The 24109-nt window shown below is 37.2% G+C and overlaps 1 protein-coding gene and 1 non-coding gene across 3 annotated transcripts in view; one reads left to right on the plus strand and one right to left on the minus strand.

The window, feature by feature from the left end:
- Positions 1-24109, plus strand: part of CBL (Cbl proto-oncogene) — an 87261-nt gene that overhangs the window by 1519 nt on the left and 61633 nt on the right. The window contains exon 2 of one of the 2 annotated variants that reach the window (XM_043482610.1): positions 17548-17795. The exons of the other annotated variant lie outside the window; for it this stretch is intronic. Coding sequence (XP_043338545.1) covers positions 17548-17795 — 248 coding nt within the window. The remainder of the gene's footprint in view (positions 1-17547; positions 17796-24109) is intronic. 2 annotated transcript variants of the gene reach the window in all.
- On the minus strand, positions 16520-16592 carry TRNAG-CCC. Its single transcript has one exon. It is a non-coding gene; the product is annotated as a tRNA-Gly (tRNA).

A 24109-nucleotide genomic window follows, 5' to 3' on the forward strand; every position in this document is an offset into this window, starting at 1 on the left:
TGAAAGATAGTAGTTAGTCCCAAGTCTAACGGTTTGTTCCAGAGCATTCAATTTTTCCTTGCTGTTTTTCAACATTTATCAATAACTGATTTTTGCAAAATTCATTCTGCAGATGAAAGATGGTTAGAAGGATCAGGCGTATATTGTAAGAGAATGGTGTTATTTCCGCCACAGTAAAATTGGTTTTCTTTGGTTCCTCTCTGAGCCTAGGTTCCTCTTCTGTAAAGTTTTTCATGGATTGCTTTGGACTAGAAACAGCTAATAAAAGTGATTATGAAGCACTTGGCAGATATAAATGTGCTGTAGAAATACTTAATAAGTCCTCTGTGTGAATTAGCGCTCCTGTAGTGCATACCAGTGGCTTCCGAAGCTACTTTTTCAGGGCTGGTTTTTCTCATGTTAAGTAATTGGTATTGTAATTACTGTTATAATGCTAATTTCATTCTTAGAAATTGCAGTAAAACCATTACAGAAAGATAGGCAGTTAAGGGAATTTTAAGTGCATTGATAGTTTAAAAAAATATATTGAATATATTCAAAATCTGAAGATTGTAGGTTTGCATTTTGGGGATTTAGAGTTGATTTAAAAAGTTTCTCCTTGAATTTGCATTTCTAATTAGTTTCTCATTTGAGACACGTGTATCAAGATTGTATTGATTAGAGACTTCTCCTTAAAAATAAAACTTTTTGTAAAACTCTAGAGTCTCTGTAATGTAGTCCTTAAAATGATTCCCCCCACCCCTTAAGCCTTAACTCCATCTTTTAAAGAGTGTGTAGTATGATTTCTTCTGCAGAATGTTTATTTGAGAAGAATAAAGACCTCTCAGTTTTGAGTCAAAGACTTTTCAGGTTTTGATAGTTGAAGAAAAGTAGGCGTCTACCTTTTCCATTCTAGTGTAGGAAGAGTGGTGGTTTTATTTTTGTGTTGATTGTTTTGAAAGATGATTTTTAGTATTCAGTGCCCTATATCACATGTTACTGGTTGTGCTGAAATGAAAGCTTCATTCTTCTTTCTGATGTGTTAATCCAGTAGATTTGTTCTGCTTTCCAGATTTTCTGAATACTCCTGTAGTGTTGTTAGATTGTGCTCTTTTACTCTTGATGTTTTGAGCATAAATGTTCTCTTTTTTCACTTTATTGTTGACAGTCTTAACGTATCACTAACCCTTCTTGACTTCATGTTGTATAATACAAGTGATGAAGAACTTAGTGTTAAATCCACAAATGTTCCATGTATTTATTGAATTTAACTCTAAGTCACCATCTCTTACCTGTTTTAACCTTGTCATTAAAGCTAGGTGAATATTATTCCAGCCTATTATTAATCAGCTTGTTGATTTAGTACTGCGAACTGTCTCCTCTCCTCCATATTTGATATATGGATGTAGAAGTTGGCCTAAGCCATGGGTTCTGGTCAATGTAGGCCCAATTTACTATACCATTGCAGAACTTAAACTCATTGTTGGAAAAATGCTTGTGCTGAGATGCTTGGTATTAAACAGAAGATGTGGTTCAGTCTGTATAGTTTTGTTTTTTTCTTGCCATCCCAGTATATTGTAATTGATATTTGTGAAGATACCTGTATGTGAAGAAAGTGGCTAGTAAGGAAATAGACAGCTGGGTAGGGGGTAGAGAAAGCAATCATATAATTGCCTTAAATTTAAATATGGAAGTATCAAGTATTTAATTTAGTGAGAGACTCAAAATTCCATTGTGAGGTAGAGAGGGAGTTGACAAACTTTCTGTCACGGAACAGATAGTAAATACTTTAAGCATTGTTGGCCAGCTATGCAGTTCTATATTCTTGGCTGCTGTTGTTTTTACAACTCTTTGAAAATGTAAAAGCCATTCTTATCTTGCAGGTGTACAGAAAAATCCATCACGTTTTAGTTTGCCCACCGCTGAAGTAGAGCATCATGCCGGCAGTATTTTAGGTCCCTGCTGTGTTTTTATTTTAAATTAGCTTACGTTAGTAAAATCTGGAGGTATTGATTTATTTAATGGAATATAATTTATTGGAAAAATGCTTTCCTTTAAATCATGAGTTTTAAAAAGCTTTCTAAAAAGATAATCCTACTACTTACCTTTTCTTGCTGGCGGTTAAAAAAAAGCACCTTAAGTAACTTCTTGTTTTTTGGAAGTAAGATGCACTTAACAGAATTTATGAATCAGTGTTTCATTGGATTGCTTTCTCCCTTTTTACCTCTCCCCTATGTTTGCATGCTCACTAAATCCCAAGGATAGCACTACGTGTAAATTCTTGCATTCCAGGAGATTCCATTATAGTGATAAGTGACTAAGTAAGGATGTTCAGCGTGATACGGGATCTTTTAAGTTTAAACATCATGTACAGGGACTTCGCTGGTGGTCCAGTGGTTAAGACTCTGCACTGCCAGTGCAGGGGGCATGAGTTCAATCCCTGGTTGGGGAACTAAGATCCCACATGCCACGCAGTTTGGCTGAAAGATTAAAAAAAAAAAAAAGCACATATTTCTTCTCTATCCTAACCTCTCAAGATGTAAGTATCACGAGGACAACAGCTGTAATCTCTTTATCTCCTGCAGTCTCTAATTACGAGGTCTTACACAATAGTAAGTGCATTTGTAAATATTTGTTAAATGAAATTGCTTTGTGTGCCCCCAAAGGAAAACTGAAAGGAAGAGCTATGCAAGTGGTAATCATTATTAATTACATTAACTTCTTTCACTAGTTCTTTGGCAGTATCACCCCTCTTTTTTGGGTACTTAGCTTCGAAGAGGTTATATTATTTAGTTAATAGGGAGCTTGACTTAGAATCCAGGATTACCCACCTCCTTAGGCTTAGTTGGGACTTGCTCCTTGGAAGGAGAGCTATGACAAAACTAGACAGCCTGTTAAAAAGCAGAGACATCACTTTGCCAGCAAAGGCCCGTACAGTCAAAGCTACAATTTTTCCAGTAGTCAAAGTATGGATGTGAGAGTTGGACCATAAGAAGGCTGAGCGCCAAAGAATTGATGCTTTTTTGAACTGTGGTGTTGGAGAAGAGTCTGGAGAGTCCCTTGGGCAGCATGGAGATCAAACCAGTCAATCCTAAAGGAAATCAGCCCTGAATATTCATTGGAAGGACTGATGCTGAAGCTGAAACTCCAGTACTTTGGCCACCTGATATGAAGAGCCAACTCATTGAAAAAGATTCTGATCCTGGGAAAGATTGAGGGCAGGAGAAGGGGACGACAGAGGATGAGATAGTTGGATGGCATCACCAACTCAGTGACCATGAGTTTGAGTAGACTCGGGGAGACAGTGATGGACAGGGAAGTCTGGCATGCTACAGTTCATGAGGTCACAAAGAGTCAGACACGACTTAGCAACTGAACAAGGCTTAGTTATTTCCTCCATACAGTAACTTCTCAGGTATACAACAGTCTTGATAATGAAAGTAATTTTTCAGAAAGTGGCCTGTGTAGGTATACAACAGCAATCCTCACTCACACTCCCACACCACCATTCACACACAAAGTAGATGTTATTCTTAAATGATATTAACATGATGTTTAACTAGTACCATTAAAAGAAATAGCTACTTTTAAGTTAAGGATTTGTGTCTTTTCAAATTATGTGTACTGGTTACTTTGCATGGTTATTGTGGAGGCTTCTACATGTTATTTTTCCACGATACTTATTCATGTTATCTGTGGTAGCATTTATCACTTTTTATTTCATCTGTCTCTTGCTCCACTAGAGCCTCTTCAGGATCAAGGCTTTGTCTTAACTTCAGTTCCTGTGTCTAATACATAGTATTATACTTGCTGAATGAAGCGCAGACATTTTAATAAAGTAAAATGAGATCGAAACATGCTCCCTCATTTTCTGTTTGATTAATTAGGGGGATAAGGTAGGGAGTTTTGTTTTGGTTTTTTTGAGTGTTGAATTAAAATAACATTTGCTAAAAGTAGTTTTACCTTCTTTTCGTTGTAAAAGTGATACATAGTCAGTGTAAAAAAAAGATGGTGTGGTTTTCAAACCTGTTAAGAATTCCCCCAATGGATGTAATATTCTCCCTTAATTCCTTGTGAGATGTGAGCTCACTGAGCATTTCATGTGATTCATGATAGAAATTTTGAAGGGCTTAGGCTGGGGAAGAAGATAACCTGCTCTGTTCATTTTGTGGCTTTGGTTAAAGTTTTTGGTGACTGTTGCTATAATGAAGCCTGTTTTTAATATGTTGTTAGCTGTATACACATGGGCAGGTTGGTTCCCCAAGTCTACTTTCAGTGGAGTTCATGTTACAGTCAGCCATATGATAATGTCCTTTAATGACTAACCTAGAGCATTGAAAGAAAAATGAACTAAGTATTAAAAGAAAAGTGGTCTAAATATTTGTTTGAAAACTGAGCCTAAATTTCATTCATATTTTCCAGTGAAGTTGTTAATTCTGATCTCCATTAGGTTTGTTAGAAGAGGGGAATTATAACAAGCAAGTCATTGTGAAATGTTTTCATGATTAGCACATTTTGTGCTGGAAGGAAATAGGTGGGAGTAGTCAACCAGGAGCACTGGAAGCCAGCCTCAGCTCTGTCCCCACAATGTTCCTTCCTGCAGCAGCTTCCAAAAGGAGGAGGGGAAAGGGGTGCAGTGATGGCATTAGTGATGCACACCCATGGGGGGTCAAGCCCTAGGAGATGGAATGTCACTACTGTAGAAGCTCCTTAACCAGCAATGACTCTGGGTCTCCCCTCTGCAACTTCCGGGACAGGTGGTAGGTCTTACTCAGTGGTGTCCACTACCTCGGGTGCCTCCTTGCAGCCACCACTGACCTTCCCTGTGGCTCTGGGATCAGCCATGAGGAAATCTTAAAATGAGGCCAACCTGCTGCTACTTCAGTGAGGGGGATGGGATCCTAATTCTTGCCTCTTTTCTCAGACTTGGGCTTCCCTGGTGGCTCAGTTGGTGTAGAATCTGCCTAAAATGCGGGACACCTGGGTTAGATCCGTGGGTTGGGAAGATACCCTGGAGAAGGAAATGGCAACCCACTCCAGTATTCTTGCCTGGAGAAATCCATGGACAGAGGAACCTGGAGGGCTACAGTCCATGGGTCACAAAGAGTTGGACATGACTGAGTGACTTTCACTTCTTCCCTTCTTAGACCTATCTGAATAGCAGTATACAAGTATAGCACTCTTTGTGAGAAACAATTTATGGATCATAAAATACATAGAACACACACAAAAATATATAGAACAAAATGTAAGTCTCCCTTTACTCTCATAGCCCTAAACTACTATTCTCTCCAGAGGTAACCACTGTCTACTATTTGGGGTCCATCCCTCCAGTCCTTTTTTCTAAGTGGCTCTGAGCAAGTTGTTGCCTTCTTAGCATTTAGTTGCGAAGACTGACAACTAATAATTCCTTATATTGTGGAGCAGTTTACAATTTCACATCTGATACAGTAAAAATTTCAAAATAATGTGTCTTATGAGAATGAAACAAGATTCAGAGAAATTAAGTAAGATAAGCCACCCAACTCATAGTTTTGTTTTTTAATGTGAATCTTGAACTGGTGTTCAGACTCTGTTAAGTGAGTTTTATAAACCAGTGCTTCTCAGACTTTAACAAAAATTCAGATCTGTGGACCTTGTCTGAATAGGTCTGAGGTGGGGCCTGAAACTCTGTGTTGCTGACATGGATCATACTTCAAGAAGCAAGGCCCCTTCCACAGTTACTTTTATTTTAGATAAGCTTGAATTTTATTTATTTATTTATGTTTAATATATTAATTATTATGTTCTTAAAATTTGAAAAGTAGTGTATATAACATTTTTAATACATATAGAATACATTGCTAAGCAAAAGTGGGATTTTTAAACAAAAATGCTTCTAGAATGAAAAGATTATCTACATTGATACAACATGTAGGTCTCCTTGAATTCTTTTTTTAAGTTTTATTTAAGATTTTGTAATATGGATATATATATGTTTGTTTAACAAATCATAATGATAGTCTTCTAGGTGGCTTCTGGTTTTTAAAATTAGAAACAATGTTACAGTGACAATCTATTATGCAGTTTCTAGGTATTCTTTAGAATAAACTTCCAGAAATGAAATGTACTGGGTCAAGGGATTCATACATTAAACTTTGAAAAGTATGTATTGGCACATTGCCTTCCAAAAAATCTGCTTTCATCCACAATCCTTGTCTAGTTTGTTGATTTAAATATGGTAGCTGATTCCTAGTTCTTTTAGGTGAAAATTGTGTTGGCACCTTTCCACGTCACGTTTTCATTGAACATGAACTTCTTGCTGGGTGCTAGGGAGTTAAGAACGAGCCATTGCTCACATTTACAAACTAGAGATATAATTGTAGTTATACTGGGTGAGGAATCCCAGCCTTGCACCCTACACCCCACACCATGGGAACCATTAGGCAAATCTTTACCTAATCCTTGAGGAGAAAGGGAATTGGAACTGGGGAGGTGTTTTAGACCAAACTGGGAATGGGAACTCCACAATATCCTAATTCACAGTTGTGCTCTAATTAGGGTCTGACATCCAAAAATGGTGCTAAAATCATTTAATCTCTAGTTCATGCTAAGTATTTGGTTTTGAAGTTGCATTGATAAGTCTGGGGAGAGAATTATTTTTTCCTTTTAAAAACAGAATCCATGTATAAAAACTGCACAGTTAAACTGTAAGCACATGTCAGTTATTTAATTTCCTGTTGACTATATTTTTGTCCTGTGATTAATGTGATAAATGAAAATAATGAGATTGGTAATTAGTTGTAAGTGGCAGAGTGTTTTTAATAAATAGTGTTGGGTGGTATTTGAGAAGTGTTGGGTAGTAATTATAGTTCAGGTCCCTGGATGGGTTTTGATAAATCAATAATGGAGAATAGTAATTAGAAGTAAAAGACTTTTTTTCCTTGGGGCCATTACTAGTGATGATATGTTTCTCTTAAAAAAAGTATGGGTTTCTGATTTCGCTTTGAAAAAAGTCGTGAGTTGTTTTCACTTAGAAGCTTCACTGTGTAAAACTTGTAAAACTTAAAATCTTTTTTAAGTTTCTAAGTTGATTAGTTTCTAAAATTTGAAGCTTTAAGAAGACTTTAAGAGATTAGTTGATCTAACTCTTAATTGATAGAGGGAGAGAGTCCCAGAAAGATGAGTAACTTGCTCAAGGTCACGTGGCCAGTTAATGTCAGTCACCAGACTAGGACCCATGTCTCTCGGCTCCTAGTCCTTTCTGGTATACTTCCTGTCCTCTTGAGCAACTGATTCTTTAAAACTGTAATCAAATTTTTTGTGTTTTATGTATAGTTCCTCATATTGAATACTTGCTTTAGAAGTATAGTGGTTATTTTAATCATGCTTTTTATCATACGAAAAAGTTTGAAATGAAAAATGCTTCCATGGATAAGGTTACAGAGATAAAAATACTTAATCATTCATAGTCTGTCAGTTCAGTTCAGTCACTCAGTCGTGTCCGACTCTTTGCAACCCCATGAATTGCAGCATGCCAGGCCTCCCTGTCCATCACCAACTCCCGGAGTTTACTCAAACTCAAGTTCATCGAGTCAGTGATGCCATCCAGCCATCTCATCCTCTGTCGTCCCCTTCTCCTCCAGCCCCCAATCCCTCCCAGCATCAGGGTCTTTTCCAATAAATCGACTCTGCATGAGGTGGCCAAAGTATTAGAGTTTCAGTTTCAGCATCAGTCCTTCCAATAAACACCCAGGACTGATCTTTAGGATGGACTGGTTGGATCTCCTTGCAGTCCAAGGGACTCTCAAGAGTCTTCTCCAACACCACAGTTCAAAAGCATCAATTCTTCGGCACTCAGCTTTCTTCATAGTCCCACTCTCACATCCATATATGACCACTGGAAAAACTACATAGCCTTGACTAGACGAAATTTTGTTGGCAAAGTAATGTCTCTGCTTTTTAATATGCTATCTAGGTTCTATAAGTTGTACTAAAACTATAAGCTTATAGTTTTCTGCCTGACTAGAAATTTAATTCCTTAGTGTTACAGAAGACTCTGTGTTCAGAATAGAATTAGGCATAGATGCTGTTCTCTGTAACTTTTATCTTTTTTAAAATTTAACAATTTCCAACCATAATTTATTCTTTATTGTAATCATAGCACTTTCCAATTTTTTTTTTTTGTTGTTGACCATTGAGCCCTTGGCAGAAGCAAAGGGAGGTTCTAGGCCAGTGAGGAAGCTATTATGAATGGAGTATATGGCAGCCGTACAAGGATGTTGTTGGTTTCCCGGAACTGAGTGTGTTTCTTTTTGACATTGTTCTGAGTGATGCTGTAAATGTACAGGCAGAAGTAAACAAGAGGAAGCCATTTTTGCTACTCCAAGACTTGTAAAGCAAAATAACATTAGTCAAAGGAAGAATAGGCTAAGAAGGAAAATACCTTTCAGAAATTGTTTTGGTGAAGTTTTAAAGCTCAGAATGCTCGTTTGTACTTTAGAGGTTAATGAAAACCAAGTGTTTGAAATTCACTAAGTAGTAAAAGCAGGTTCTTTTGGCTTTTGATGTTTGTTAACTATTGAATTATTCACAAAGGCTTTGGGAAGCTTTTCCCCTAGAGGCGCTAAATATTTAGGGAATTTTTTTTTTTTCTGGAGATTTTAATATCAAAAAAGTTACTCTACCTATATACTTTTCTTTATGGTCTGTGTTAGTGCTAAAGACTCAGAGTTGTCAGTGGAGTGCTGATTTCCCTGGTCATGTGATGATTTATCTTTGAAATATCTTGAGAAAAGCAGATATTTAATCTACAAACGATCTTTATGAGGTCACATTCTAAGGAGGGACTGGTAACATTCATGGGATGTACCATGGGATGGTGGTGGTTCAAAAATGTGAACTAATCAAGTGTTTAGGAGACATTTTAAAACTCATGATATTTTATTTATTTTTTTGTTATGGAAAATGAAACTTTTCCTTTATTTATTTATTTGTTTTCCTTTGGGATTTCTGGGTCCCAACTCATGATATTTTAAATCTGTTTGTTGTGAGGGGTAATATGGTTTTTCAGTTCATTGTCATTAACAGCATTTATTGTTTGCTTACTATAGGTTGGGTAGAACAATTTTAGTTTAGTTTTATTATTGAAAGGAAGTATACCTTTTTTTCCAGAAGTATTAGGCAGATACTGCATTTTAGCCTGAATTCTTAATGTTAATACATTTGCTTTGAAATAGGGAGAATATAGGAGAAGGCATTGGCAACCCACTCCAGTACTCTTGCCCGGAGAATCCCAGGGACAGAGGAGCCTGGTGGGGTGCCGTCTATGGGGTCGCACAGAGTTGGACACGATTGAAGTGACTTAGCAGCGGCAGCGGCAGGGAGAATATGTGGGTTAGGGGTGTGTGGCCCTGGATGTAATAAATTTGCTTGGTTTGAACCTTTGAAGGAGTGGATACTGTAGCTTTTGCAGATTGTTGGTCACCCTGTTCTTGGGAGGCTTGCTGCCTTTTCTCTACCTTTTGATTACAAAGTAGTCTGAGACCATACATGTTTGGAAGGCTACCTGTGGCATGGCCAGGATGGTAGGAATAATGGTGTCAGTTTCTGGGAGTCATCAAAGGGTTATGTGAGGTCTAACCGTCTGTCTTCAATAGATAATTCCTGTGTAACCTGCAGATAAACCTGGTCAAGTTGTATGGAAATGGGGAGGGGACGAGCCTTAAATGTCTATTTTTTTTTTGAAATTGTGCAGTCCCTTCATAAACACTTATTATGAGGTGGGTATTATCATTGTCTTACAGGTAAAAAACTGAGACTCAGAGGTTAAGAAATTTACTGAAGGTAAAAGACTGAAACAGGACATTCTGATGCAGCTATTTGGTATAATCTTGTCATATTAAAACATTTTAATTTTAATTCAACACATAAAAGCTTATATTTTAGGCTTTGTCTTACTGTCTCCTTTTTAATTCCCTGATGCTCCACATCTCTCTCTTAATGACCCTCTTTCACCTTGCTCTTTACATCTCAGTCTCACTGACCTTTCTGTTCCCACTCTAGGGCTGTTGGATTAGTTGTTCCCTCTGTTTGGCCTACTCTTCTGCTGATTCTACATGACTGGCTCCTTCCTGTAATTTTAACTCAGCCTATGTTCAGCTTAGAGAAGCTTTCCCTACTCACTATGCTACAGTGTCATTCAGTATTTTCTTATTATTCTATTTTAATTATCTGCAAAGAAGCTGATATTTTTCTTATTGATTTCCTTTTGTTGTTTATTGCTTGATTCCTCTCAGATTCAGGAGTATTATATTTTCACTTCTGTGTCCCAGTGCCTGACATATTTGTTGAACGGGTACATTGAGAAAAATCAAAACCAGGTGCAGCCTTCTTAAATATACTGCTTTCACATCTCTGAATTTGTGTCTGTTTCATCCTGTCCTCACTCCCTTTCTTCCTGTTTTAGGGGAAGAAGGTGTCCCTTCTTTTAATGATATTAGGTGTTTAGTGTTCCTAGCTGTGTTGTAGACCCCATTTAATTTATCTTCTTCTCTTTTGGTTCTTTATCCATATAAAACACATTCAGTAGTCTCTGAAAGGAAAAACCTTTAGTCTTGATCTCTTAGTCTCAATGTCACTCTCCCCGACTCCTTCCATGGACTAACTTAAGAACCTACCATTTTAATTTTTATTATAAATGTGTATTCTCAATCATAAATAACTGCCTTACAAATGAGATTTTGGAATGTAATACATCAGAGACTACTTTTTTAAAATTAGTATGAGTTCATAACTCTGTTGCATTTCAAATATATTCTCTTCTGAGGTAGAGTCCTGTTTCTTGGCTGTGTTGTGCCCTTTTGGCTTGAAACCCTTAATAGGATGAGCTGCTTCCTAAAACACTGTTAAAATATTCATAGATCAGATATTTTTGTTGATTCAGCTTGTCTTTATTTGCTAGGCTCATATAGGGCTATATTTCAAGAGTACAGGAATTGATGTACAGAGGAGAAAATATTTAGTTTAAAAATTTTCATATGCTCTTACATCATTTGAAGAACAATTAGTAATTAAATTGGAATTTTGCAATTGTTCTAGATGGACCTAGTGATCCCAGAGTTGTTCATCATGGTGATATTTGTCATAGCGAAGACTTAAAAACAATATTAATGTTAAAGTGGAGGGGATGGTTTAAGATGTGGTATATCCGTAGAGTACAATCATTTAGATGTCTTTAAAAAGTTTATATGAGCTTTTGGTGACACAAGAAAATAGGCATTTAAAAATATGAATTAAAGCGTAGGAAGTCTGATTTCTTCTTCTACCAATGTTAGACTAGGTTGTTTGGAATCAAATAATGCTGCTGGCAACTAGAGAAGCTAGAAGAGGTCAAAGAGCTATAAAGGCAGTGAGGAATTAGAGGCCAGGATCTGGAAGATAAGGAAGGCTCTGAAAGGTAAGCCTGATTTTTGAGGCTGCCTTGCCCATGAGGTCATTGTTGATTCTGAAAGCCATAGGTGAAGAGGCCAAATAGAATTTTCAAAATGCTCATGTCTTGGAGGACAAAAAACTGGAATTAGGGCCTGCAAAGGTGGAGAGAAACACTCTAGATTTGGGGGTTGAGTCCCTGAGGGCCTGAATTATAGGAGTAAGGGTGAAACAGAAGTAAACCAGTCTTTACAGGGAATTGAAGACTGAAACCCAGCCTTTTACTCTCAATTTGGGGTTAGAGTAAGACAACCTGGATGGAATTCCTCGTGTCCCTAGCTAATCTGTTTGCTAGAAGCACAAGTAAATCCTTTCTGAATAATATCATCCATAGCCTCAGATTATCTCTATAATTTTTTATATGCAGTGTTCAGCCCTCAATAAAAAATAGCAAGGCTTATGAAAAGATAAACTACAAGCAACAGGAAAGATTGATAATAGAAACATACAAGGGATACAGATATTTGAGCTGTCAGTCATGGGTTTATATCTGTGATTAATGTCTTAGAAGAATTAAAAGTAAAATGGATAATTTTGTCAGAGATTGAGATGGTAAATAATGAAATAGAAATTCTAGATCTGAAAAACAGAAGACCTGATTGTTAAGAGCTCAGTGGTTGGGTTTAACAGTATAAAGCTGAAGGAAAAATTAGTGAAGTGGAAGATAAGTCAGAAAAAAATCTAGACTGAAGCATTGAGAGGCAAAATGATGGAGAATACCAAAAAGAGTACGAGAGGCATATGGAATACTGAGTAAAGTTCTCATGCACAAGTACTTGAAGTTGAGGAGGAGAATAGAGAATGAGGCAGAAGCTGTATTTGATAAGAAATTGGTTGAGAATTTTCCAAAACTGGTGAAAATGAAGTCATGAATTAAAAAAGTTTTCTCAATACCAGGAAAAATCCAGAGTAAACTGCACCTAGGCACATTATTAGTAAAGCCCGAGGAAAAGAGAAATCTTATAAGCAACCGTAGAATAAAAGACCTTTTATATTCAAAGGTGCAGCAGTGAGACTGACAGCATGACTTTTCAACAGGAACAGTGGCATCCAGAAGGCATACCTCATTTTATTGCACTTAGCAGATAATACATTTTTTATAAATTGAAGGTTTGTGGCAGCCCTGTGTTGTTAGTTGAAGATTAGCAATTTTTTAGTAATATTTTAAACTAAGGTATGTATATTATTTTTAAAGACACATTATTACTATTGCACACTTAATAGACTGCCGTATAATATAAGGATGGCTTATGTGCACTGGGGAACCAAAATTTTTGTGTGAGTTGCTTTATAGCAGTACTCCCTTCATTGCAGTGGTTTGATACGGAAACGGTGGTATCTCCGAGGTATGCCTGTAGCTGAGGAGAACTTATAGCCCATAGCCTATACCTTAAAGGGCATAGGGTGTTCTTTAGGCTGAAGGAAAATGATTTCAGATGCAATGAAGAGAATTGGGAAGGGTGGTCTTGTGGGTAAATATGAATGAATATTGTCTGTATAAAATAATAAATAGTAATAATGACTTATGAACTTGATACATGCTATTTGGGATTAAAATGTATGATAGTGATAGCACATGACTTGGAAAGAATGAATGGAGTTAGTGTCCCTTGCATTGTCTGGGAAGTGGTAAAAGTGCTACTTGATACAAGTTTTCATGAGTCAGTGCATTTTATAATTATTAAGTTGTTCATTTAAAGAGTAGTAGAAGAGTATATATTTGACAAGCTAATGGAGAAAATTGGGACAATAAACACGTAAACTAAGTGAGGGCTAGAAAGGGGAGGTAAAGGAATATGAAACAAGAGAGACATTGGAAACAAATGGTAAATTATTTTATTATTTACTATACTGTCAGAACTTATTAAGTGAACCATATGAAATAGGCAGTATTTGACCTGCAATAATAAGTTTCATAATTGAAGTGTAAACAGGTCAAATTGGTTAGAACCAACGAGAGACAGAATGGATTAAAAAGAAACCAGTTATATTCTGTGGAGAAGGCAATGGCACCCTACTGCAATACTCTTGCCTGGAGAATCCCATGGATGGAGGAGCCTTGTAGGCTAAAGTCGATCGGGTAGCTACGAGTTGGACATTGACTGAACAACTTCACTTTCACTTTTCACTTTCACACATTGGAGAAGGAAATGGCAACCCACTCCAGTGTTCTTGCCTTGAGAATCCCAGGGACGGGGGAGCCTGGTGGGCTGCCATCTATGGAGTCGCACAGGGTCGGACACGACTGAAGTGACTTAGCAGCAGCAGTTATATTCTGCACAACAAAATTATGCCTTAAGTGTAAGAATACTTTTTTTTTTTTTGGCTCACAGCTTGGCTTGCAGGATCTCAGTTCCCTGATTAGGGATTGAACCCAGGCCATGCAGTTGAAAGCCCAGAATCCAAAAAAAAAAAAAAAAAAGAAAGAAAGAAAGCCCAGAATCCTAACCACTAACCCCCCATTTGTAGACTTTTTGATGATGGCTATTCTGACCAGTGTAAGGGGATCCCTCACTATAGTTTTGATTTGCATTTTTCTACTAATTAATGATGTTGAGCATCTTTTCATGTGTTTGGCCATTTGTATGTCTCTTTTGAAGATGTGTCTATTTAGATCTTCCTCTTATTTTTTGATTAGGTTGTTTGTCTTTTTGAAATTGAGCTGAATGAGCTGTTTGTATATTTTGGAGATTAATCCCTTGTCAGTTGCTTTGTTTGAGAACATTTTCTCCCATTCTATGGGTTGTCTTTGTTTTGTTTATGGTTATGATTTGCTTTTGTGTCTTAAGTAATACTTCCCCTTTGAGATCATAAAGTTCAACAAATATTTTCCAAATTTTTTCCCTAAAATCTTCAAAGTTTTTCTCTGCACAAAATGTTTAATTCACTGGAAATTTACTTCTGATGTAATGTGTAAGGGATTTTTTTTTCCATATGGATAACCAGTTTTCCAGTAGTTTTTCTCTTTAATTGATTTGTGGGTTTGATTTTTTTTTGGCCACGCCTCAGGGCATGCAGGATCTTAGCTCCCTGACCAGGGAGGGGACCTGTGCCCCCGAAGTAGAAGTGCAGAGTCCTAACCGCTGGTCGCCAGCGGACTCCTCTTGAACTTATCTGTAATGCCGCTTCTGATACTGAATATCTATACGTGTGTGTCTGTTTGATCTCTTTTCTTATCCATTTACTCATTTATCTGTCTTTGGCCAATATCACATTATTTTAATTATAAGATATGAAGGAGTCTTGATAGCCCATTGGGTAAATATCTCCTGCTTCAAAATAGGCTTGACTGGTTTTGGTTTCTTTTTATTCCATGTGAGTTTGGGATCAACTTGTTAAGTTCTGCGAAAAAGCTTTTTGGGGTTTTGGTAGGAAGTGCCCTGCATTTATATACTAACTTGGGGGAGAATTGACATTTCCTTAAACATGATACAATTCTTCCTTAATTTCTGCTTTTATGTTCTTCAGTAAAGTTTAATAATCTTCTTAATAAAAGTCTTGCACATTGTTTGTTAGATGTATTCCTAGGAGCCTTAAAATTTTATTTAAGCCATTTAAAATGACAACAATTAAAATCATGTTTTAAAATTATTTATAAAATGTTTATGAATGCTGTTTTGGTATATCAGTTTTGAATCCAGGTTACTTTTGAATCCAGTAACCTGTTAAGACTGCTTCTAATGGTTTGTCAGTTCTCCTTTATTTTAATCATGGACAGTTATATCAGCTGCAGATAAAATTTATTTTTTTCTGTTACTTATATTTTTACCACCTATGTATGCATATCTCAACAATTTAATGGGATATCTTTGTAACAGTAGTGTAGTCATATATGTGTAATGGTGTTAAATATATTTTGTTTTCTGGTTTCTTTAGATCTGTTTTGAGAGGAGCGTCCATGTAGTAGTGCGGTGGTGGTGGTGTAGTCACTAAGTCGTGTCCGACTCTTGTGACACCATGGACTGTAGCCTGCCAGGCTCCTCTGTCCTTGTCCAGGCAGGAATACTGAAAAGAGAAGTGAAGTCACTCAGTTGTGTCCAACTCTTTGGGACCCCGTGGACTGTAGCCCACCAGGCTCCTTCGTCCATGGGATTCTCCAGGCAAGAATACTGGAGTGGGTTGCCATTTCTTTCTCCAGGGGATCTTCCCAACCCAGGGATCGAACCCAGGTCTCCCGCATTGTAGGCAGATGCTTTACCCTCTGAGCTACCAGGGAAGCTGTTTCCAGGAATACTGGAGTGGGTTGCTGTTTCCTTCTCCAATGTGGTAGTGTATTATTGCTAATAAATAAACTACAATTTGTCCACTCTACGTTGATGGACATTTGGGTTGTTTGTAGTTGTTAGTTGTTACATATTTTTATATGTGTATCCTAGTATACCTTTCCAAGTGGAGATCTGCAGGTTTTTAGAGCATATAAATCTTTAGCCTGACAATATAGTGCTGACCTGTTTTTCAAGGTGGTTTTATTAGCTTAGGTTCCCACCAGTAGTATTTAAAGGTCCTTGCTCCTTTCCAGTGATTGGCATTACCAGTGTGATGTGTGTAGTGGTAGTTGTGAGCATATGATTTTCATTTTAATGAAATTAAAATGATTAATAAGATTAAGGACCATTTCATGTGTTTAGTGGTTATTTTGATATCTTCTTTTGTTTTGTTCTTGTTCAAGTCTTTTGTTCATTTTGTATTAGGTTGTATCTGCCTCACTGATTTGTAGATGCTCTTTATATATTCTGGATATATATGTATGTCTTAATATATACATATTATAAATATCTTGTCTGTTTCTTTACATGCGTTTTTACTCTTTCATGGTATCTAGAAGTTCTTTTAGAGTATAGTAGTCTTTAATATTTTCCTTTATAGCTAATGTATTTATGGTCCTGTTTCAGAATTTTTTCTCCATCATGAGATAATGAAAGATAGTTTTCCTATCTTTTAAAATTGCCTTTCACATTTGGGTCTAGAACCCATCTAGGTTTTTTGTTTTGTCCTTTTTTTTGAAGAGTGGATTCTTTTTATTTTATTTATCTTAATTTTTGACCATGCTGTATAGCACACGGGATCTTAGTTCCCTGGCCAGGGATCAAACCTTTGTCCCCTGCATTGGGAGTGCAGAGTCTTAACCACTGGACTACCAGGGAAGTCCTTGATTTATTTTGTTTATTGTATAGTATAAGGGGAGGGTTTAGTTTGATTTTCTTTTTTTCCTGTGTGATTGTACCACTACTATTTTTGGAAAAGATCATCCCTCCATTGTGAGAAGTCAAGGGTCTATATATGTGTGGGTCTATTTCTTTACTGAAGTAGGCTTTATTATTCCACTAATTTATGTTTTTTTCAGACACAGAAAAATCTATGTAAATGCAAAGTGCTAAACAAGAATAGGAATGAATACAAATTATTAATCATTATAACAAATATAAAATATGCTAAACTCACCAGTCAAAAAACAAAGATTGTTACATTGGATTAAGTCTAATATGTTTTTTAAAAAGAGACCTACTTAAAGCTAAGAACTCAAAAAAGTTGAAAATAAAAGAAGGTAAAATGAATGACCAGGCACATTCTCAGAGTCTTGCATTTAAATGGGAAGAAATGGTGTCTTGAAAGAGTTGGTTTCAACTCTTTGCTGGGTCTTTGCTGGGTCCAAGACATCTGTGCTCCTGTCCCCTAGTGGTCGTCAAAGCTCTAGGCTCCTGCATTTCCAAGGTTTTCCTCCCAGGGCAGCCATGTTCTTTATTTGTGCCCCTAGAAATTTTCTTTGTTCTGTTGTGGGATGAGCCATGCATTTCAAAGGAACTTTCTGTACTTCGTCTAGCGTTTTTTAGGCATGTGTGTGGGTGTCTCCCCCACCCCAATTGTTTAGTCTTCTGTGTGTTATCTGAACTGTTAAATACAGTTTTAAGAACCCACCCTTTTGGGGGACTGCTAAAAGAGATTGCCTGTAGGGGGGTGTTATGGATCATTTCTTATATTCTTGTGCATTTTTCATATTTCTACAAAAGAGCACATATTTTATAACTTTTTTTAAATTTAAAAAAGGAAGTTGCCCATAAGATCCTCCAAGTAATAGTCCTTCTTTTCCATTTGTTGCAGGTGGTACGGTTGTGTCAGAACCCAAAGCTGGCGCTAAAGAATAGCCCACCTTATATCTTAGACCTGCTACCAGATACCTACCAGCATCTCCGCACTATCTTGTCAAGATATGAGGGGAAGATGGAGACACTTGGAGAAAATGAGTATTTTAGGGTGTTCATGGAGAATTTGATGAAGAAAACTAAGCAGACCATAAGCCTCTTCAAGGAGGGGAAAGAAAGAATGTATGAGGAGAATTCTCAGCCTAGGTAATGGAGAATACTACACAAATATTTATTCAGGTCTGTGACTGCCTGAATGGGTAACACATAGAAATAGTTGAGTTGGTTTTAATTTTATGTCAACAGAAATAGAATGCAAAGTTAACATTTTGACTTAAAGTTGTGTTTTGTGTTAAAGGTTGCCTTGGAGGGTAGTGATCCATCCTTAGCTCTGATCATTTACCTCTGAAAAGTGTGAGTGACTTACAGTCAGGAAGATGAGCTGGAGGCAGGCGATTTTTTAGAGATCCGGAAGTTTTTGGATGGGTGAGAGTTTGAAAGAAAGAAGTTGGAGTTGACAGTAAATAGTAAGGGGTCAGATTTGGACCATGAACTGTAGCCCACCAGGCTCCTCTGTCCTTGGGATTCTCCAGGCAAGAATACTGGAGTGGGTTGCCATGCCCATCTCCAAGGGATCTTCCCCCACCTAGGGATCGAATCCATGTCTCACGTGTCCTGCATTGGCAGGCGTGCTCTTTACCACTAGCTCCATCTGGGAAGCCTCATTTGCCTGAGCTGATAGCATATTAGGTAAGGTTATAAGTTGGGGATAATAGAAAAAATTAGCTAGTAGTTTGGGTAACTTTAAAAAAAAATAAGCCTAAGTGAAATGACATTTCCTTTATAGGTAAAGTAACTTTTCAAATAGAATTGGCAAAATGCAGTTAATTCAATAAATATTTGAGGAACCGTTAAGTATTCTTTTGTAATTATTAAATGCTAAAAACTGTATTGGCTGTTCTGTATGTTATTGGCTTGGTTGTTGTAAATTACGCATTGGGAGAGAGAGAGATTGATTGCGTGCATCGTATAGTTGTGTTTTGTCCAATCGGAATTAAATATTAACTCACCTGGAACAAGTAATAAGATATAAATTCTGTTAGAACTTTTTAGAGAGTAATTTACTCTTGAGGACTGACTTGAATTGGGAGGGACAATAATTTCTGAGGGCATTCAGTCAGTGTGCCAAGCAGTAATTTACTAAATGGTGTCCTTGTAGCCTTTGATTCTGTTGGCTTAGATTCTGGGAACTTTCATCTCTCACTTAAAATTTTACCCACATCATTATTCATGTTAACTTTACTGTGACAAATGACTCAGGTTTGGTCTAGAGTATTAGAATTTTCTTCTTAAGATTTTTGGTGACTGAATTCTATTTGTAGGAATTTTTATAACATCGAATTTATATGAAAATGACCTTTGTCTACTTAAATTATTTAAATTTTATGGCTTTTGTTAAAACCATGACTACTTGGACATTAGCTAACCAGTCATTTTGTATTGCTACATTAAAATAAAAGTAATTTTGGACTTTATTAAGTACCATAACTTACAATTAATTTTATTTATCATCCACAGTGTACTAGGTTCTAATTCTAGGAGGTGAAAAAAGAGTTAAGCATTTAATTCTGATGTCATGTGATAGATGCTTTAATAGAAATATGTGCAAAATGCTGTATGAACAGTTTTGCCTAGTGGCATCAGGGAAGGTGGCACAGAGAAAGTATTATTTGAGCTAGATTTTGAAGGATCTTTTGAAGGAATTTTCTAGGCAGAGAAGTGAAGCAAAGGCCTTTAACACAGTGGCGTGAAAATGCAGGCTCTGTTTAAAGAACGTGAGCGGTCTGGTTTGGCTAGAACTAGCGGAGATAGATAAGCTGGAAATACGGGTTAGAGTCAGATTGTAAAGAACTGTTTTTTGACCTCTAGAATTTCTCCTGTTGATAACATGATGCCATAGGAAAGGTTTTATTTATTTATTTTTTGAATTGTTGTTCAGTTGCTAAGTTGTGTGCAACTCTTTGTGACCTCATGGACTGCAGCTTTTTTAAAATAATGAAACAAAATTGTAGATTTTTCAGTCTTTCTGGAGCACACTGAACATTGTTTGACATTTTAATTTTTTTAATTTTTATGACTGATAGTTCATCACTGAAAGGCAGGATAGTCTACTGGTTAAGAAGAGGATTAACTCTGAAGCCAACTGCCTTAGTTTGAATCTTAACTTTTCCATTTACTTAGTGTGATTCCTTGTTTTCCTCATCTGTAAAATGAGATAATAATATAACTTTTCTTGTGGGGTTGTTGGGAATTTGATAAGTAAATGTTTGGTACTTAGAACAGTGATTGACATATGGAAAATAATGAGTGGGTTAGCTCTTATTATATTAATCATCTTCATTATTTTCATTACTATAAACATAGATTGTTGTGTCAGGCTGTTTGTCATTAGTAAGCATAACCTAATGAAGTGCATGGGACTTCCCAGATGTTGCTAGTGAGAAAGAACCCACCTGCCAGTGAAGGAGACATAAGAAACAAGTGTTCGATCCCTAGATGGGGAAGATCCCCTGGAGAAGAGCATGGCAACCCACTCCAGTATTCTTGCCTGGAGAATCCCATGGACAGAGGAGCCTGGTGGGCTATAGTCCATAGGGTTGCAAAGAGTCAGATACGACTGAAGTGACTTAGAATGCATACATACGTGCAGTGAAATGCATAGACCAATTTGCGCTTACTACATGGCTTCACAAGATGCTTATAAGTTCTTTTGCTTTTTTATTTTTTTTTTAATTTTTATTTTTGTTTTCTTTTGCTTTTTAAAAAAAATCTTACTATCAGTATGTCTGTTGGTATCAATTTCATTTCCCCAAATATAAAGCTGTTAATCCACTATAGGTTTTGACCATACAACCAGGCTTGTACAAATTATATATAAAGTGGGAATAAATAAATTTGAGGTGAGAATACAATTTTTTTTTCATAAAGGAAAATATATGGCTTTACTCTATAATCTTTGTGATCTGTATTTTGATTGTTAGGAAGCTTTTTTCCTATTCAGCTTTAAAAATTGAGATAGAATTCATATACCATAAAATTCACCCTTTTAAAGTATATAATTTAGTAGTTTTTATAAACTTAGTGTTCATAAAGTTGTGCAACCGTCACTACCCATTTAATTCCAGAACATTTTTATCACCCCAAAAAGAAGCCTCATTTTCATTAGCAGTCACCCTATCCCATTCCGTACTCCTGCTTCTCCCCAGCCCTTCGTGATCAATAATATTTACTTTCTGTCTCTGTGTATTGCCTGTAATAGACATTTCATTTACATATGGCCTTTTTTGTCTAGCATCTCTGACTTAGTATGTTTTCCCATTCATCCCTTTTATAGCATAGATCATTACTTCGTTCCTTTTATGGCAAAATTATATTTATATTGTATTTGTGTGTGTGTGTGCGCGAAGTCATGTCCAACTCTTTGCGACTCCATGGACCATAGTCCACCAGGCTCCACTGTCCATGGGATTTCCTAGGCAAGATTACTGGAGTGGGTTGCCATTTTCTTCCCCAAGGGTCTTCCTGACCTGGGGATCGAACCCGTGTTTCCTGTGTCTCCTGCATTGGTAGGCAGATTCTTTTCCACTGTGCTACCAGGGTATTTATATTGCATTGTAATTATATTTTATTGATATTGTATTGACATTTTGATTATGATATTTGGGTGGTTTCTGCCTATTACTAATAATGCTGCTAAGAACATTTATGCACAATTTTTTATGAGACTATATGTTTTCAGTTCTATTGGACATATATCTAGGAGTGGAATTGCTGAGTCATATGGTAATTCTGTATTTAACATTTTGAGGAACCACCAAATTGTTTTTCACTGTAGCTGCACCATTTTACACTCCCCAAGCAATATATAAGGGTTCCAACTTCTCACCAATACTTTCATTTTTTTTGTTATATCCATCTTACTGGGTATGAAGTAGATACTCATTGTTCTGATTTTCATTTCCCTAAAAAATAATAAAATGAGCAGTATTTTTATATGTTTCTTCTCTGCTTGTGTATGTTCTCTGGAGAAATGTCTTATTTGAATCCTCTGCTTGTTTTTTTGACCTGGGTTACTTGGCATCCGGTTCCATCACTTCATGGCATGTAGAAGGGGAAAAAGTGGAAGCAGTGACAGATTTTATTTTCTTGGGCTTCAAAATCACTGCAGACGATAATTGCAGCTATGAAATTAAAAGACACTTGCTCCTTGGAAGGAAAGCTATGACAAACCTAGACAGAATATTAAAAAGCAGAGATATCACTTTGCCGACAAAGGTCCATCTAGTCAAAGCTATAGTTTTTCCAGTAGTCAGGTATGGGTATGAGAGTTGGATCATAAAGAAGGCTGAGTGCTGAAGAACTGATGCTTTTGAACTGTGGTCCTGGAGAAGACTCTCTAGAGTCCCTTGAACAGCAGGAAGCTCAAACCAGTCAATCCTTAAGGAAATCAAACCTGAATATTCATTGGAAGGACTGATACTGAATCTCCAGTACTTTGCCCACGTGATGCAAAGGGCTGGCTCTCTGGAAAAGACCCTGATGCTGGGAAAGATTGAAGGCAAAAGGAGAAGGGGCATCAGAGGATGAGATGGTTAGATAGCATCACTGACTCAGTGCACATGAATTTGAGCAAACTCTGGGAGATAGTGGAGGACAGGGGAGCCTGGTGTGCTGCAGTCAGTGGGATCGCAAAGAGTCACACACGGCTTAGGGACTGAACAACAACTTGTCTTTTTATTGTTGAGTTGTAAGAGTTCTTTACATATTCTGGATACTAGATTCTTATCAGATATATGATTTATAAAACTTTATTCCCATTCTGTGGATCATCTTTTCACTTTCTTGATAGTATGATTTGGTAGCCTTTCCCTTCTCCAGGGGATCTTCCCAACCCAGGGATTGAACCTATGTCTCCCACATTGCAGGCAGATTCTTTACCAGCTAAGCCACAAGGGAAACCCAAGAATACTGGAGTGGGTAGCCTTTCCCTTCTCCAGGGGATCTTCCTGACCCAGGAATCAAACTGAGGTCTCCTGCATTGCAGGCAAATTCTTTACCAACTGAGCTATCAGGGAAGCCCAGATTCTTATCAGATATATGATTTATAAAACTTTATCCCCATTCTGTGGGTCATCTTTTCACTTTCTTGATAGTATCATTTGAAGCAAAGAAGTGTTTTATTTATTTGGTTACACCAGATCTTAGTTGCAGCACACAGGCTCTTAGCTGTGGCATGTGGGATCTAGTACTCTGACCAGGGATCGAACCTGGGCCCCCCGGATTGGGAGTGTGGAGTCTTAGCCATTGGACCACCAGGGATGTCCCTGAAGCTTGAAAGTTTTTAATTTTGATGAAGTTCAGTAATTTTTTTCTTTGGTTCCTGTGCTTTTTATTTCATAGCTAACAGAGTGAAAGTGACAGTGTTAGTTGCCCAGTTGTGTCCGACTCTTTGTGACTCCAAGGACTGTACTCTGTTCATGGGATTCTCCAGGCAAGAATACTGGAGTGGGTTGCCATTCCCTTCTGCAGGGAGTCTTCCTAATGTAGGGATCAAACCCAGGTCTCCTGCATTGCAGGCAGATTCTTTACTGTCTGAGCCACCAGGGAAGCATCATAGTAAAGAAACCAGTACCTAATCCAAGATCATGAAGATTACAGTTATGATCATTTTGTGTTAATTTTTGTTTATGGTGTAAGGTAAGGGTCCAACTTAATTCTTTTGATTGTAGTCATTCAGTTTTTCCAGCACTATTTGTTGAAAAGACTGTCCTTTTCTCACTGAATGAAGTTGGCATCTGTGTTGAAAATTAATTGACCATGTATGTGAAGTTGTATTTCTGGGCTCTGTATTTTATTTCATTGGTCTACATGTCTGTCCTTATGCCTTCCCTGGTGGCTCAGACACTAAAGAATCTGTCTGCAGTGTGGGAGACCTGGGTTCAGTCCCTGGGTTAGGAAGATCCCCTGGAGAAGGGCATGCTGACCAACTCCAGTATTCTTGCTTGGAGAATTCCATGGGAAAAGGAGCCTGGTGGGCTACAGTCCATGGGTTGCAAAGAGTCAAACACAACTGAGCAACTGACTTTAGCTTTTCTGTATGTATATCTTTATGCCAGTACCACGTCATCTTTGAAGTAAAGTTTTGAAATCAGGAAGTGTGAATCTTCCAATTTTGTCCTTTTTCTAAATTGTTTTGGCTTTTTGAAGTCCCTTGAGATTCTTATGAATTTTAGGATGAGCCTGCCAATTTCTACCAAAAGGGCAGCTGGAATTTTAATAGAAATTGCGAAGGACCTTTAGATCAGTGCAGGAAGTACTGCTACCCCAACAATATTAAGTCTTCCCAATCTATGAACGTGGATGACTTTCCATTTATTTTTGGGTCTTTAATTTCTTTCAGCAGCATTTTGTTTTCAGTGTACAAATCACTTACCTCTTTGGTTAAATTTATTCCTAAGTAC

The sequence above is a fragment of the Cervus canadensis genome, chromosome 11 (assembly GCF_019320065.1).
Source record: "Cervus canadensis isolate Bull #8, Minnesota chromosome 11, ASM1932006v1, whole genome shotgun sequence".
In the NCBI taxonomy this organism is placed as follows: Eukaryota; Metazoa; Chordata; class Mammalia; order Artiodactyla; family Cervidae; genus Cervus; species Cervus canadensis.